Source organism: Notechis scutatus, chromosome 1, assembly GCF_049901735.1.
Source record: "Notechis scutatus isolate UNSWTSFEM ecotype Mainland chromosome 1, rNotScu1.2, whole genome shotgun sequence".
In the NCBI taxonomy this organism is placed as follows: domain Eukaryota; kingdom Metazoa; phylum Chordata; class Lepidosauria; order Squamata; family Elapidae; genus Notechis; species Notechis scutatus.
In genome coordinates, this window is record NC_142009.1 from 322883666 (window position 1) to 322901620 (window position 17955).

Consider the following 17955-nt stretch of genomic DNA (forward strand, 5'->3'; position numbering starts at 1 on the left):
CTTGAATGAGTTTTTCCTCTTGCTCCTAGGTCAGCGCTTGGCATCTGGAGACAGCTGTACCCGTTTTCCAGATCTCTGCTGAGCCTCCAGACCAATGGCTCTGTGGAACTGTGTTTGTACCAAGGCTGGTGATTGTGACTGTATCTGAACGGGGTGTTTTCAGCCTGTGGGACAGCATCAGTGGACAGCTACACTCCAAGCAGGAACTGATAGGGCTGGGAGAAGAGACACCAACATGCAGTATATTGCTCCACACACTGGGCAGGATGGTGGCCGGCTTCAGCAAGGGCTCTCTCTTGATGGTGCTTGTTCTTCTACTATATCCCTACTTAGGGAGAGGGAACATGGGTCACCCAAGAGATATCTTTGGATGTGGGAACAGTAGGATGCCACGGTGTTTTGGTTTTGTTGCAGATGCCTTGGAGAAATCTTATTTCAGGCCTGAGGAGCCTTTTGGTATTAGGGACCCTACAGATAGTCCTCAATTTACAACTATGCATTTAGTGACTATATGAATTTCCAGTGGCCCCCCAAAAAGGGACTTACAACTGGCTCTTGCACTTACAACCATCTCAGCATTTCCATAATTACATGACCAACATTCAGGCGCTTGACAACTGACATGCATTTGTGATGGTTGCAGCATCTCAGGTTCATATGATCACCATTTGTAAACTTCTCAGCTAACTTCCAAAAAGCAAAGTCAGCTGGGGAACCAGATTCACTTCACAACTGTGGCAAAAAAAAGTCCATGCCTGTCGTACAACTCTTCAAGGTTTTAAGCAACCTTATCCTGGCCCTCTTTGGAGATGGACCAGCGCTGCTGCTGGTGGGTGGGTGGGTAATGTGGGCAAGCATGCATGCAGCTCCATTTGCACAAGCAGTGGGTGTACATGCACCCCACTCGCACAATGGAACTTTGTGTATGCATGCACTAGTTCGCCACTCGTGCACTTGCCCACCGTTTGCACAGCCCAGTTCCGAATGGGCCACAATGCGGGATCAGGCCAGAGCCCAGGAGTTGGGGACCCCTGATCTAGCAATAGCAATAGCACTTAGACTTATATACCGCTTCACAGTGCTTTACAGCCCTCTCTAGGTGGTTTATAGCATCTCCTGTGCACCCCTGCCCCCCGCACATGCGTACCAAATACCTGATAATCAGCTGTTGGGTGGTGGCGCATGCGTGGATTTGCAGTGGGGCTCTTCCAGGCGACTTCTCGCATGCCGGCAGAAGTGGCTCTGCGTGCCACTTCTGGCACATGTGCCATAGGTTCGCCATCACGGATATAGAACATCTTACTTCCAGAATTATAACTCTTTCATGGGATCAGTAGGTACTCAGGCTTTCTCTACTCTATCCTTATATCCAAGAAAGCTAAAATGCCCAGGTTGGGAATGGATTCAAACCATTTCTTTCTTTCTTTCTTTCTTTCTTTCTTTCTTTCTTTCTTTCTTTCTTTCTTTCTTTCTTTCTTTCTTTCTTTCTTTCTTTCTTTCTTCCTTCCTTCCTTCCTTCCTTCCTTCCTTCCTTCCTTCCTTCCTTCACTTACTTACTTACCATGGGGTAAATCTGGGCGGCTTACAGTTACATCTAAGCTAAAACATAAAAAGTTAAAACCAAATATTAAAAACAAAGACACATGGCGAGGATGGGGGGCGGAATGGGACAGGGGTGAGATCTCTTATTACTCAATCAACCACCTCCAATCGTGCCTCTCTTGACAGATCTCTTCTGATGGACACAGCCTGCTGGAAAAGCTCCCAGAAAGGATCAGCTTTGTGGTGCTTTCAAAAGACGAATCTCTCCTGGCAACAGGTTTGAGTGAATATCCTGCTCCCTTACCCTACATTGGTGAATAATGTCATTTAATAGCTGCATCATATCAACAAAGTAGCTGCCTAAGGCTAATGCTGATCTTCTAATCTCTGTAAGCCTAGAAGATTGGCTTTAATCACTTGACACTTGGCAAAAACTAGCAAAAATTTTTTTTGCCAGCGGGGATGTTCAGCATATGTTGTCATAATTGTTATTGTTAGTTAAATCTGTCTACCACTGAATCATGTAGACTTCTTACAGCTTACAAAAAGTAAAATGCAATGATGGGACATTCTTACAAAAATGATTTCTATAATGGCTGTGGTTCATCATGAAATTTCCATTCATCAGAAGGGTCCCTTCATGGTCTCTCACCATCCCCGCCCAGATGTCTTCTATATTCTAATCTAGTTAGCTTTGTCTTTGACTCTCTCTCTTTCTTTTTAGCAATTTTGCACCTAAAATGTACATCTTATATTGAGACTGGAGGCATTCTGATCAATCAAGGTGGTGCTAGATGCTGGTACTTTGCCTTATGTCAGCTTCCCACTTAATTTTGTAAATAAGTAGTAGGAAGGAAGGTAGGGGCGAATTAAGGAGGGCACTGGGCATAGCCCTGTCATAGTCCACTTCCAAGACAATAGCTTCTATGCACATAAAGCTCTCCCTTACATCCAAAAAATAAAAAACCACCACACTCTGAAAACAATGATAGTTGGCTATTGTCTTGGCACGGGGTGCCAAACACAAGGCCCACAGGCGAGATCCAGCCTGCATGGTGTCTGCCCTAGAAACAGCAAAGTACCTCTGCCAGTGAAAATGGAGGGTCACACTTTGCCTTCCCGAGCTCTATTTTTGCTGACAGAAGGTTGCAGGAGGCCATCGCAGCCAAAAACAGAGCTCGGGAGCCCATTTTCACTAGCAGAGCGCTTGGGCCACTACAGGTGCCCCCAGTGTAAATGACATCGAGCTGGTCATGCTTCTCAATCCTGATGCAGCCCTCAATGAAATCGAGTTTGACACCCCTGCCTTGGCAGGAGTGGCAGGTTATCTATTGTCTTGGCAGGGATGTGTGTCAATGTGGATGTATAAGCTATGGTTCAGTTGGGTTATTTGCCAATGCAATGAGCTTTTTGCATACCAGAGTGCCAGAGCAGAACCTGATATCTGAGTTCCTAATCAGTTCTTACGTGACCTACATATTTGCATGCTTTTCATGATGACCTCATCATGCCCGCACCGTCATTTTAACATCATCGCACTTATTATGGATGCCACTATCTCATTTTGCATACTGCATTGTTCCAGGTTTTGGGCACCGTGTAAGAGTTTTCCTGGGCAATGTGACAGGATTCCATCAACTCCTGGCCTCAGATTTGCTGCATTCTGCTGAGGTCTGTGCAGCTGCTATTTCAGCAGACCATACCACCATCGTCACAAGTTCCCAGGACGAATGCATATGGGTAAGAGGCATAGGGTAATGTTTCAAAACAGGTGTGTTTCACATGTGACTAAGGCAAGGGCATTCTATGATGAGGGCGGGGGGAGAGGAAACTTTTTTCAAAAGGGGGGGGGGGGGGGGGGGGGGGGGGGGGGGGGGGGGGGGGGTTTTTGGGGTTTTTGTGGTGTTTTGGTTTTTGTGTTGGGGTGGGGGGGGGGGGAGGGGGAGGGGGGGGGGGGGGGGGTGGGGGGGGGGGGGGGGGGGGGGGGGGGGGGGGGTTGTTTGGGGGGGGGGGGGGGGGGGGGGGGGGTTGGGTTGGGGGGGGTTTAAGGATGAAAACTATGTTACTACTTTGTCAGGAATTAGAGATGAGGAAAGATTCAGGGCAGTGGTGGGATTCAATTTTTTTTACTACCGGTCCTGTGGGCATGGCTAGGGGGCATGGCTAGGGGCATGGCCATATGACGGGGGTGGGGGTGGGTTGTTGTTGTTTTTTTGCTTTTTGCAGCACCCTCCCTGTTTTTGGGCCTTCTGGGCCTCAGAGAAGCCTCCTGGGGGGCATTTTTACTCCTAGAAGGCTTCCCTTAGGCTCAGGAAGTCAGAAAATGGAGGGTAGGAGGGGCACGTAGCATCCCCCCAACACTTCATTTTGGGGCCTCCCTGGGGCCCAGGAAAGCAAAAAAAACTGAGGGGGTGGGGGGCTGTGCCCCCTCTCCATTTTTTGCCTTCCTGGGCCTCAAGGAAGCCTCCTGGGCGAAGCAGTAAGTGAGGGAAATCCCAGCACAGCTGATTGTCGGGAAGGGAAAAAAACACCTTAACTGGTGTTGACTTGACTGGACAGGCGAGCATTGGGTGGGCAGGGCGAGTGAGCATTGGGTGGGCGGGGCAAGCGAGCGAGCGGTGACCAGGCAACTGGGTTGGGGGCGTGGCCAGCCAGAAGTTACTACCGGTTCAGCAACCCATGCCATATCCTTGCTACCGGTTCATCTAAACCAGTGCGAACTGGCTGAATACCGCCACTGATTCAGGGGCTACAAAGAAAGCTGGCTTGGGAGTCACACGTTCTAGAACAGAGTTTCTTAACCTTGGCAATTTTAAGACACAGACAGAATAACAAAGTTTGAAGGGACCTTGGAAGTGTTCTAGTCCAACCCCCTGCTCAAACAGGTGACCCTATACCAAAAACCATGCTGGGCCAGGCTAAGAACCAAGTATTCCAATATTTTTTCTTACAATGCCCAGCCTCTGAGGGTTTGTTGATGGGAGATTTGCAGAACCTTGCTGATTCTCCTTCAGCAATGATTGCTCCTCCCTAGGCCTACTTATTTTTGCAGAGTTTACTATTACTACGATCTGCCTGCCATAAATAATAATGTGAATGGGTGCATAGTTTTCTGTATTTACCCTGGGTTCCTTTTACAGGTGTAACTGATCAGCAAAGTCTGTTCAAGGGTATCGATTTTTATCATTTAAGCAATAGTAAATCACTTGGCAGCAATTGTGGAAAAGTAAGCAGAGTCTTCAAAAATTGAACAAGCTGCATTCACAATACTCTATGAAACACATAATAAGCATTTCCAATTGTTCTGAGAAATAGCTTTCCTAGGTGTAAAGAGAATAGAATAGAATAGAATAGAATAGAATAGAATAGAATAGAATAGAATAGAATAGAACTGGAAGGGATCTTGGAGGTCTTCTGTCCAGACCCCCGATCAAGCAGGAGAACCTATACCATATACACATAACTTCAACTCCTGGATCCTCCAACCAGTTGCTGAAGTCCACATGCCTTAAAATCACCAAGTTTGGGAAACACTGCTCTAGAGCAGTGGTCGCCAACCAGTGAGCCGGGGACCTCTGGTGGTCCACGAGAAAATTTTGGTGGCTCACAGAGAAATGTCACCCCCAAACCAATTAATCCAGGCTGCGTGGGAACACAAGGCTGTGCTGCCCAACTGGCCCTTGGAAATACTAGGCTTGCGTCACTTGCATAGCGAACAACATGAGATAAATGAGGGGAGGGGGGAAATGGTGGAGGGGGGAATTTGCCCCACATGCCTCACCTGGCCACTGGACTGCTTCTTTCTGCTTCTTTCTTCTTCTGCTTTTGGCTGCACTCAAGGAAAGCAGCAAAAATTTTCTTTCTCTCCCCCAAACTCCACCAGAAAGGAGTCTATGGGACCCTGCAAGGCATCCTGCTCCAAGAGGCTGTGCCGGCATGACAAGTCTCACACAGACTCATTTCTGTTAGAGTTTGGGGGAGAGAAAGAAAGACTTCTGCTGCTTTCCTTGCATGAAGCCAAAAGTCTCTCTTTCTCCCCCCCGCCCCCACAACACCCCTGAGAATGAAGCTGAAGACGGTATCTTGCTATCCCAAATAAAGAATGATGGATTGGTAGGGGAAAACAGAGTGGGGAATTTTCCTGCAGACTTTTTTGGGGATTTTCCTAGGGTCTCTGGTCCACAGGATTTAAAATTATGAATTTGGTGGTCCCTGAGGACAGGTTGTTTATAAGTACTCTAGAAGTATTTTCCTTTTAACCAGGAAGAACTTTTAAATAAATGCATAGGAACATGTTGTCAAGTACAGCTAGGAAGTTTCACTATTCTTGGGCTGAAAAATCAGAGCACTTTTCTAGCCTCTGAGATCCAAATCTTTATCTCTGGTTCATAGCTCCTAAACCTGTTTTGCTCAATGAGCCCCACCATGCAATGAAATTGTCTCCTTCCTTAGTCAGCTTCTTCTTCTACCTAGGTCTGGTGTCTAGCCAAACAGGGTTTGCTGACAGATGTTTTGACTGATACCGGGATGCCTTCTACACACCTGGCTCTCTGGGATGTTACCCTGGTATCCGCCTCTTGCCACACATCTCACCTCAGAGTCTGGGACCTCAGCTGTGATCGCAAGCACAAACTACTCCCACCTTATATGGCAAGCAAGAGCTGCATCAGGCTTTCCCACAATGCCAAATACATTTACTTTCCCCAAGATTATTACAGCTCTAGTGTTGTCATTTGGGATACAGAGGCAGGTAAGTGATACCCCTGCCAAAAAGTTTAGCAGAGAAACTTTGGGTCAAATGCTCCGGAACAGAAAGAGGGAAACTTTGGGGGCATTTGGAGTTTGGAGAGCATGTCAGGGGCATTCTGGCAAAATAGCTGTAATAGAGAGACTCACCATTCACAAAGTGACTTACCAGAAAGCAGATTGATTAGATTATATCTCTGAGAACTATATCTCTTCCTTTCCACTGTTGGCAATGTCATAGTTTAAATTGATGGGATATGGAGCATACCTACCTACCAGACTGAGTCAAAGGGGCAAAGATAACTGTAGATAGTCCTGTAACTGTAGATATGACCCCTCTGTTAGTAATAGCAATAGCACTTAAAGGTATATAACCTTTCATAGTGCTTCACAGCCCTCTCTAAGAGGTTTACATATTGCCTTCAACAGTCTGGGTCCTCATTTTACCAATCTTGGAAGAATGGAAGGCTGAGTCAACCTTGAGCAGGTCAGGATTGAACTCCTGGCGATGAGCAGAGTTAGCCTGCAGTACTGAATTCTAACCACTGTGCCACTATGGCTCTGATAGCCAGGCCTCCTATCTTCCATAGATAATGGTTCACCAGGTTTTTCTTTTTCTTTCTGAGAATGCTATTGCCTTGCTTAGCAATAGAAATTCCAGTTCCAACTGTGGTTGTAAGTCGAGAAGTACCTACAGCAGGAGGAATTGGCAGTGCTTGTTGACATTTGTCTCCCACCAGGAAAGGAGCATGATAAATTGGATGCATCGGCTCCAGTCCAGTGTCTGGAAGTGGCTGAGCAGAAGAATCTTCTCTTTGTTGGACTGGTTTCTGGAACAGTGCTGGTGTTTCCCTTGGATTCCAGGCAAGATGTTGGTTGCATCCCTCCATCAGAGAACCAAAAACCCATTTGCAACTTGGCACTCACTCAGAATGAAGATCAGCTGGCAGTTGCCTGTGATGACCTTGTGCAGGTCCTGGATCTGCATCAGGAAGAGATGGGTCTCTTGATTGACCGCCCGGCTTACACCTTTTACACACAGATCCCTGGTGCCACAATTTCTAACGTGGCTCTTCTGTCTGGATACCGGGTGCTCTATGGAATGACCAATGGGGAGCTCTTCATGTACTACTGCTTGGAGGCCCATGTGTTCCCACTAGAAGCTCATGGGAACTGCATCACCTGCCTGATGACCAGCCATGGAGAGAAATGGCTGCTGAGTGGCTCAGAAGATTCGCTGCTGTGTCTCTGGGATGTTCAGCTCTGCTCCTGGGAGCACCAGATGTTTTTCCAGAAGGTAGAATTTCTGCTCTTCCACAAAGTTGGTATGTCCAGTTAGAATGTAAAACTGACATTAGAGAAGAGATGGAAGATAATCCTGAGGGAACAGAGGAGCATTAACATCGGAAGACTTCAGAACAGCTACCATGATGGGGAATTAAAATATTAACATTTCCTCAAATCTCAATCTCAGTACATGGAGCTTTTCGCAGTAATTGGCAGCACTTAGCTGATCTTAAGAAAGCTAGACTCAGATCTAATTCATACTTGCATGGGAGAGTGCCAGGAAATGCCTGAGATAGGAATATTTTTAAAAAAACCCTCTAGAAGGACATTGTAAATCTTATCTGTACTGTGCCAAGAAAGCGATTTTGTATCTGTTTTGTGAAAAGAAATTAAGTGATGGAGGGAGAGCTAGAGTTTACTATTAAATTGACTTGGGTGCCTTCTTTATTTAGATATATTCTCCTGCCCATTATTCATAATTTTCATTCTAGAGATACTAGCTTTCAGAAAAGAGGCAGGTTAGCACAAACAGTTTGTTGGTGTGGTCCATGGAGATGGCATTCCTTGAATGGAAGGACTTGGACATAATCCACTTTCAAGGCAGAGACCCTGGGAATAGATGGTAGCATAGATATCCAGCTTTCAAGCAATTAAGGGTTTTAGAGATGGATAATCTAGTCTAAATCTGACTGCATTGAAGAGAAGTTCTAGAAAAAATATATTTTCCTTCTGTTTGCTATCACTCCAACAGTGGCTTTTATGTTTATCTCTAGAGACTCACCTCAGCAAGAGTATTTGTCTCCTGTTTGCTCTCCTACTGATCTGTGTCTTGCATGTTGTTTTTCAGTTTGTTTTCTGGTAGAATTGAATTACTTTTCCAAAACATTGTTTGTTTGTTTGTTCCTTTCTTCCCAGCAAGATTCCTTTTCCCGTGACATTTTCTGTGCATGTTTTTCAATGGATGACCAGTACCTGTTCATCAGCTCTTTGGATCAATGTATTACAGTGTGGGATGTCTCACGAGGTAAGCATATTTTTAGGAATCTGCAAGTTTGGACACTGTTACCTTATAAGGTAGCACTCTCAAAGCTTGTCATAAAGTTGGGGGAATAAACAAAGGGGCCTTCATCTCCTTCAAATGTGTGGTAGGATGTTGAAGCAGGTGTGGGGCGAGGAGGGGTAAAGAAATTCAAGATAGTAGCTCCAACTGTGTGATTAAAGCTGCTATCTCGAGCCCTCCTGCTGACATGCTGTGAGGTGCAAAAAATGTTTGAACATAATTTGAGTTCCTTGTTGTGACACTGGCATGTTCCCATTTTCCACAGGGGCCCTCTTAGCAGTTCAGTTTGTGCATGCAAAAATTACCAGGATGGTGTCAACAGCTGAAGGCTTTGTTGCAACAACACAACTTGGCTACCTCATGCGGGAGAGATTCCACTGCCCACAGGCCATCAACTTTTGCCATGATATGCTCAGCAGTGTTAAAGCAACGTACACAGTGAAATCTCGGCCAAAAGAGAGCCAGAATCCAGGAGAGATTAGGGGCAATCTAAGGAACGCTCCGAGCTGTACCAACAAGCTATCACAAATTTGTAGGATTGTGTGAAGTAACGACAAAGACTGACAAAGAATGACTCGAATATCTACCTTGTCATCCACAAGTGAATTTCACTTGGTTGTTTCCTCACTTCCTTAGAGTATTTGTTTATTTTTCTGCCTTTACTATTGTTTATAAATAATACAAGGCAGCAAACATACCTAATACTCCTCCCTCCTCCTATTTGCCCCACAACAGCCCTGTGAGGTGGGTTGGGCTGAAAGAGAGTGACTAGCTCAAAGTCACCCACTCTGTTTTTTATGCCCAAAGCAGGACTAGAACTCACAGTCTCCTAATTCCTAGGCCAGCACCTTAACCACTAGTTCAAACTGCTTCTTATTTCCTTATTATCACTGAACCTTGAGTTCTGGAATAGAATGACTACCTAATATAGGAGACAGCAACCTTTTAGCAGTGGACATTTGGGAGAGCTTACATAATACAGTGATAGGCTATTTCTTCTTATTTTTTCTGCTAGGATTTAAAAGTATTGTATGAGTTTAATAGAAGAATAAGGACAATCCACAATGGATTATGAAAATGTCAGAATTCTTAGAAATGGCAAAACTGATCTGTTTAGTCAGAGAGAGAAAAACACCAAAACTTTTTTGAAAGATTGAAAACTTATATGGGTTTTGTTATGTTTGGAGAATAATGGAGACCAGACATCTGACCAGTGACTTCAAACTCTTTAATAACAGTAGATAGAACAGAACAGAGCAAGGCTATGGGCAGCAGTAACCCTTTACAGGGTTGGCTGCTACCCTATTAACCAATAATATGTGCAACAAGTTCAACTAATACCCAATAAGAAGTGTCCTAATATTGGCCAATCAGGGACTTGTTATGGACCAATCCTTGTTCGTTGTTTAAGGACCAATCGGGTGTGCAGGCTTTCAAAACCCGCTTTGCATTTGGGCTTAGTTACTTTTTATTGATTCACAACACCCTCCCCTTGGGCTCCGTTTGAGGGGAGCTGTAACAAAATCCTCAAGATAGACAGGCCGTTTGGTCTGTCTGGATGATTTGTGGTTCCACCGGTTTGGCCTAAAGTCCGGTTCCGGTGGAGCGTTTGGATGATCTCTGTTAAGCTCGCTTTCGCTGCATGGAAATTCCGTGCTGCTTTCATTGTGGTTGTCCCCACCAATCAGTGTTTCTTCGGGTTTCGCAGTTCGGTTTCCCCGTGTTCACGTCCCATGGGAAATTAACTCCTCCCGCTTCGATTCCCGGTACTTCGCTGGGCCGTAGGGTTTCCGTTGGCCTGCTATCTGTCATATCGAAGTCAATTTCCTCGATATTTCCTCTCCCCTCAGTTGGTGAACCCGGGAGCCATGGGCGCTGGGTGGTAATCTCGAACGGAGTTGGTCTATGTGGCGTTTCCACACCTCCCATCGTCTGTTAGCAGGCGGTAAGATCTAGGCCCTGTGAGGTGGGTAACGGTTGCGGGTATCCATAAAGGGTCGCCGGAGAAGTTTTTGGCAAAGATTAAATCGCCTACCTTAAATTCCCGGCATTTGCTGCTGGAGCCGAAAGGCTTTTCGGGTGCGTATGTGGGGTGGAGCCGGTCAAGGTGCGATCGTAGTTTCCGCCCATGAGAAGTTCGGCGATGCGTTTTGTTGGTAACGCTGTGGGGCGTGATGTGCTGCAACAATAAAATTCAATTGATTTTTTCATTGATGTCGCCGAATTCCATTTTGTGGAGGGTCTTTTTTACAAACTGTACCATGCGCTCTGCACGTCCGTTCGCTGCAGGGTGCGCGGCGAGGTTAGCGCATGGCGGATGCCCCGGTCAGCAAGATATTGTTCAAATGGTAATGCTGTGAACTGTGGGCCGTTATCTGAAACCAGAACGTCCGGAAAACCATGTGTGGCAAATAGTCTGTTTAATTTGTTGATAACTGAGTCTGTTGTAGTTGTGTTCATTCGATGGATCTCGAGCCAATTTGAATAGGCGTCGACTGTAATAAGGAAAGTGTGCCCTTTTGTAGGCCCCGCAAAGTCAATATGAATACGGGACCATGGTCCCCTCGGAGTTTCCCATTCGGTTGGGCTTGCTTTAGGTGGGGCATTGCTGATGTCCTGGCAACGTTGACAAGTAGCGACCCAGGCCTCGATTCTTTTGTCGATTCCCGCCACCAGGCGTAGCTCCGTGTGAGTGCTTTCATTCGCACGATGCCCGGATGTCCGTCGTGCAATACCGCTAAAACAGTTCGTGCAGTTTGCCCGGATTACGACTCTATCTCCCCACAAGATGCAGCCCTTTTGGGAAAACAGTTCGGTTTGGCGGGCTTTGAAAGGCACCCATTCAGGTGATAGTTGTTCTGTTGGCCAACCACGTTCAACCCAGCGTAGGATGTGTTGCAGGACCGGATCTCATTTTGTTTCAGAGCAATGTCTCTCGCCGTCAATGGCGGCGCGTGTAGAGCCTCAATTTGCAGCGTTGTGATGGTTGGGGCTAGATCTTCAACCGATTCTGGGAGTGGTGTTCTGCTCAATGCATCAGCGTGAGAATTGATTTCCCGGCGGTGTTGCAAGGTGTAGTTGTACACCGCCAAGAATTCAGACCAGCGGGTCATTCTGGGGGACAATATATACGGGGTTGGTTTATTACCCGCAATAATCCCCAGTAGTGGTTTATGATCAGTAATTATTGTAAACGCACGCCCATACTCATATTCATGAAATCGTTTAACTGCAGCCACAATAGCTAAAGCTTCTTTATCCAGCTGACTATAATTTCTTTCAGCTTTAGCTAAAGTTCGCGAAAAACGCGACGGGAGCTTCTGCTCCGTACGGTAATACGTGGGCCAGGATTGCTCCAACCCCAAAGGTGAGGCGTCACAAGTAATAGTTAACGGCAGAGTCTCGTTGTACTGCATAAGTACAGAATCAGAAGTTAGCAATTTCTTTACTTGTTGGAAAGCGTATTGTTCACGTTGTCCCCAAACCCATGTTGCTTTTTTGTCTAAGAGTCTATGTAATGGTTCAGCTACGGTTGCTTTATTGGGTAAAAAGACGTTATAAAAATTGATAAGTCCAAGGAACGCCTGTAGATCTGCCTTGTTCCTTGGAGTGGGGGCCTTCTTAATTGCCTTTAATTTGTCCTCAGTGGGATGGATTCCTTGACTGTCCAGGAGGTATCCCAAGAACTCTACCCTTCGGTACATAACTGGCATTTATTTTTTTACTTTGAGGCCGGCGTCTTGGAACCTTTGTAAGACCATTCGGAGTCGTTTTTCTAGAATGTCTCTGTTAGGGCGGCGATGAGTACATCGTCGAAATACGGTACGACCCCTCTTATTCCTTGTAACAGCCTTTCCATTAAGCTCTGAAAGATTCCTGGAGCGACGCTCACCCCGAACTGGAGCAGTTGCATTTAAATGCGCCCCTATGCGTGACGATAGTTTGCGCCTCCGCGGTGCCCGGATCTACAGGCAATTGTTGATACGCCTGCGCTAGGTCTAATTTAGCGAAAACTTTCCCGCCTCCCAGGGAATGGAGCAGGTGTTGCACTACCGGCACTGGATATGCACTTTGCTGAAGTGCGTGGTTTAGGTGGCCCGGTAGTCTCCGCAAATTCTCAGTGACCCATCAGGCTTGATAGGCGTCACTATTGGGGTTTCCACCCGGGCGTGGTCGGTGGGTTCCAGCACGCCCTGTGCTATTAGCTTATCGAGTTGTTCGTCGATTTTAGGTTTCAGGGCGAACGGCACCCGACGCGGCTTAAGGCGGATGGGTGCTATCTCGGGTTCAAGTTAAATGAGATCAGGGTCCCCTTGTACTTGCCTAGTCCGTTCGCGAAAACGTCTTGGAATTCTTGCACGAGGGCTTCCTCCCAATCGTTGCTCTCGGCACGGTGGACTCCAGCTACAGTGATTCCAAGCGGTCTGAACCATTGAAGGCCTAAAAGACTAGGCCGTCACGGTCCACGACAGTCAGTGGCAGTGCGACGGTGCGGTCCTTGAAAGAGACCTGGAATCGGTGGGACCCGACAACGGGGAATTGTTACCCTGGTAATCTTTGAGTATAACCCTTTGAGGGTTGAGGTCTTGGCGGCGAATCGTCGGAACGAACTGTTGGAGCGTCTTCCAGGACACCATTGAGAGGGATGATCCTGAGTCCACCTCCATCACACAAGGTTTGTTTTCGATAGTGACCTTCACTCTGATTTTCCCGGCATCTAGGGATGTAGCGTGGCCTATGGTAATATCTGGTGGGTCTCTTCCCGCCTGGTTTCTTCCGCCTGGTGGAAGTGGTGGATGGTTTGTTTCTATAGGAGTGGCTTCCCCATTGGTGATTCAGTTTGTCTCGGGTGTGCCGATGAATCCTGAAGACTGGCATTCGGCCTGTCGGGGTTTGGAGTTGGAGTTTTGTTTGCTTCTGCAAACCTTTGCGATGTGACCTCTTTTCCGCAAACGCGGCAGAGTGCGTCCGAGGAATTTGCAGCTGGATCGTGGATGATTCGCTCCACATCCTGCACAAGGTCGAAGTGAGTTGTTGTGTGAACTGGTCTCGTTCAGTTCGGAGTCGGTTGACCTCTTCCTCATCACTTTCTGACGGGGATTCTAGGTCTTCGTGGTGAGTCGATACCGGGTGTCTCTCTGAGCGAGGCGAGGTATCATTGGCGAGTTGACGTAGCGGTGCGCTGGTGCGGCGATTCGGCTGCCGACTTCTTGGTTGCTTCTGCTGCAGTGGCTTCTTTAAGGGCATCGGTGAGGCTGATGTCCCCTTAGCCATGATTTTGCTCTGGATCGTGCAGTCTTCTAGGCCCAGAACTAGGCGGTCTCGGAGGGCTTCTTCTAAGTTAGAGAATCCGCAGAGGCCTCCAAGGTTTCGGAGGTCTGCGACGTAGTTGGCAAGGCTTTCGCCTTTCCGCTGGACCCTCTGGTAAAATTCGTGCCTTCTGACTAAGGTTGGCACGGTGGGCACGTAGTGGGCCCATAGCAAAGGCTCGAGGACGTCCCAGTCCATCGCTTTTACTTCGCTGGCTTGGCAAGTGATTTTGCCATTTTAAACACGGTAGGCCCGCAGTGGGTTAGAAATACAGCTCTTTTTTGCTGGCTGTTGCATCTTTCAAGTTGTTGGTCTCCAGAAACATCTGGAACCTGTCCATGTACGACTCCCAGTCTTCGGTTTCTGGGTCGAATGGAGCGGGTGGTACGGTACCGCTGGCCATGTTGCCGTTGATAGTGCGTGTTCGACCACGTGCTCTGTGTGTTGCTCTGTAGATCAGTCAGCTCTTCGGTCTCCGCATCCCACCTTCGTCGCCAGTGTTATGTTTGGAGAATAATGGAGACTGGACATCTGACCAGTGACTTCAAACTCTTTAATAACAGTAGATAGAACAGAACAGAGCAAGGCTATGGGCAGCAGTAACCCTTTTATAGGGTTGGCTGCTACCTTATTAACCAATAATATGTGCAACAAGTTCAACTAATACCCAATAAGAAGTGTCCTAATATTGGCCAATCAGGGACTTGTTATGGACCAATCCTTGTTCGTTGTTTAAGGACCAATCAGGTGTGCAGGCTTTCAAAACCCGCTTTGCATTTGGGCTTAGTTACTTTTTATTGATTCACAACAGGTTTTTTGCTGAAAGAAGAAATAAATGACATGACGATTTATGGATTTCAAGATTAAGAAAGATTTGAATTAAAAGAAGGACTTATATAATATCTAAAATGGAGGAGGGGCAATAAGATTGTAACTATCTATTGAAGGTTAGAAGTCATTTATATATCTTTTGAGTTTCTTTTTTCCACTTTTTTGTTTGTTTCTTTTTATTCTATGGGGAAAAATCATAATATAAATAAAGAACTATGAGTGTATAGGATTTGTTTTTTCTTAGCAACCCTATTTAAGTTTTCATTAGAAATATTTTGGGCTCCTTACCTCAAAATAGCAGAAAACTGGTCTACTGGTTTTCAGCAATGGTAGGAAGCCATCCCAGGTGCTGCTGCAGGAAAGATTAGGGCTGGCTCGTTCTCTGTATCCTAGACTGCGTAAATCCATCCATGTTGGATATTCATGATCAGCTCTGACCATTTCTTTCTTATGGCAGGTAGCTGAATGTTTGAAGACTCATCAGGATCATACGTGTACAAAATTATTTTATAATCACTGGATTTTTTTAATGAATGACATCTTCTAATTAAGGGAAATAATGGAGTTCAAGAGCAGTTTACAAATGAAAATGTTGCAGAATTCAAAATGGGTTTTAAATGCATATGTATTTGTAAATAAATCAAATATTGCAAAATAAGTGTGTATTCCCTATTTTTTCTTTTTTCTTTTTATAAAGGAACAAAGACTTCTAGAAAGCCTATCTGAGATATTTGTTAAATTATAAAATTGCATTAGTCCTAGACTTACAACCACAATTGGTACCAGAAATTCTATTGCTAAACAAGATAACTGCTAAGTGAATTGTGCCTGATCTTCCAATCTTTTTTGCTCTGGTATTTAAGCAAATCACTTCATGTGTTAAGTGAGTCCTGCAGGTCCAGGCAGAAGAAGAACATCATAGCTTCAAAATCTAAGGGACTGGTTTGGACAAAACTCAGCAGCACTTTTTCATGCAGCAGTTGAGAAAAATAGGATTGCCAACATGATCGCCAATGTCTGATGATATAGCACAAAAAGAAAAAGATCAAATTTATATTAAAATTCTCTGTTGGTTATGTATGATAGGAGATGTAAAAGTGGCTTATTCAGTACAGGCAATCCTCAATTTACAATCATTAATTAAGTGATGATTTGAAGTTATAATGGCACTGAAAAAAGTGTCTTACAATTGGACCTCACACGACTGTTGCAACATCTCCTTGGTCATATGATCAAAATTCAGGTGTTTGGCAACCAGCATGTGTTTACAATGCTTTAGTGTCTAATTTGTGTCATGGGATCACCAACTGCAACCTTTCCAGTTAATTTCTGACAAGCAAAGTCAATGGAGGAAGCTGCATTTGCTTAGCAACTATGTGATTCACTAAACAACTGCAGTGATTCATTTAATAAGAACAGGAAAAAGGTTTATAAGATTGGCTTATAACATTTAGCAACTGCCTTGCTTAGCAATAGAAATTCTGGTTCCAATTGTGGTCATACATTGAGGACTATATTGTAAAAGCTCTGAAATATCCTGTCTAAACCTTGATATACTTTCCAATGTGTTCCTGAATCTATCCCTAATGTTAGGCCAATCCTTACACCCCAACACTTTTGGTAGGGACGGGGGGAGCTGTGTGTGATGAATGTGAACAATCAGTAGACATTTCTTCTAGAGGCCCTGCATTTCAAGCTACAGAGCTACTTTACATCCTACATTCTTTCCCCTAAATAATTTGTTTTAATAAGCTGTAAAAATGTACATAAATGCACAAATGTAAAGCAGAACCCACTTCTGCTTTTGGAACACAACTGCAATAATCTAATATGTTGCTCAATCCCAGCAACTTTAAGATGTGTGGACTTCAATTCCCAGAATCCCCCAGTCTGCAATTATGCGAGTTAAAAGTCCACACACATCTTAAAGCTGCCAAGGTTGAGAAACATGATATAGATAAAATAATTGATGAAACAATTCCCATCCCTTTTGTATGTGAGTGCAAGGTCACAATATATTTACAAAGGAGCAAAACTTGAGATGCAAAGCTGCTTTTAGTCATTTGACTTCTGCTTTCAACCATCCCCTTCCCTTGAACTATTCCCACCTGTCAATTGTTAGGGTGCTTTCTATCCACTTGTGCAAAAAGCTGGGGCAAGTTTCGACATTTCTAACCTTGCTTTGCCTCTCCCATAATTAGACAGACCAGCTGTTTTTGACAAGCAACAGCAGCGGAAAACCATGATGGGAGAATCCACCATCCTCTTGGTTTTTCTTGCACACAATCAACAGGGGCACTGCCATTGGAGGGCATCGTGCCTGCGGCAGGAGAGGGACCAGCAATCGAGCAAACCCAGGCAATTTTAGGCAGTGTCCATTTTCTGCGGTTTAAGAATTGGGCGGATAGTACTTTAAAGTTAAACGACCCTGGGCGACTAATGCCAATTCTGCAATGTTAACTCTTTGCGCGCTGAAACGAAGCTGAGCCCCGAGGGCTTGACGTCTCAATCCTTGCATCTAATACAGTGAGCAATTGGTGTTCATTGTTTTTAGGAGGTCCACCGTCCACGCCCCTTCTCCTTTGGGTGTGTCACTGTAGCCTTTCTTTCATGTCTCCTCCTTGATCTTAACTCCTTCCAGTTTTTCCTTTCTCCATTTCCCAGGATCCAATTCTCTGCATATAGCCGTTATCCACCTTTGCCTGGTTGTGACGACTTTGACGACTCATTTAAGGTCTTGTGCTGTACTAAGAAACGTTGGTCGCTTGAAAAAAACTGTTGACCGTTACCGATCATTCTCAGTATCCGACTTATTTATTTTTATTTGATTTGTCAATCGCTTACAACATAATAGGCATAAGTATATACATAGTTATGAATACATGAAATGGGTACATATAAGAAAAATAAAAATAAAAAAGGACAGGGACGGTAGGCACATTGGTGCGCTTATGCACGCCCCCTAATTATTAACTTATTATCTCCCTCCCTCCCCAAATGCCTTTCTATAAAATAAGAACTATGGACCATTGAGTGTCTAGATGGCAAAGCACCAACATTTATTCTTAAGACACCCATCTCTCTCTCCATTCTCTATGGTTTTCCTCTTATTCTAGAGATAGCTTTTCCGTTGAGATCGTTCCCTTTCCTTTCCGGCGCCTCCCTCGACCACCGTCCCA

General features: G+C 45.4%; 1 protein-coding gene across 1 annotated transcript in view; it reads left to right on the forward strand.

Annotated features, from left to right (window-relative positions):
- NWD1 (NACHT and WD repeat domain containing 1) overlaps positions 1-9798 on the forward strand; it is a 32776-nt gene extending 22978 nt beyond the window's left edge. Inside the window, exons 13-19 of the mRNA XM_087964085.1 lie at positions 30-302; positions 1729-1819; positions 3128-3282; positions 6016-6292; positions 7029-7585; positions 8491-8599; positions 8901-9798. Coding sequence (XP_087820211.1) covers positions 30-302; positions 1729-1819; positions 3128-3282; positions 6016-6292; positions 7029-7585; positions 8491-8599; positions 8901-9181 — 1743 coding nt within the window. The 3' untranslated portion in view covers positions 9182-9798. The remainder of the gene's footprint in view (positions 1-29; positions 303-1728; positions 1820-3127; positions 3283-6015; positions 6293-7028; positions 7586-8490; positions 8600-8900) is intronic.
- The last annotated feature ends 8157 nt before the right edge of the window (positions 9799-17955 follow it).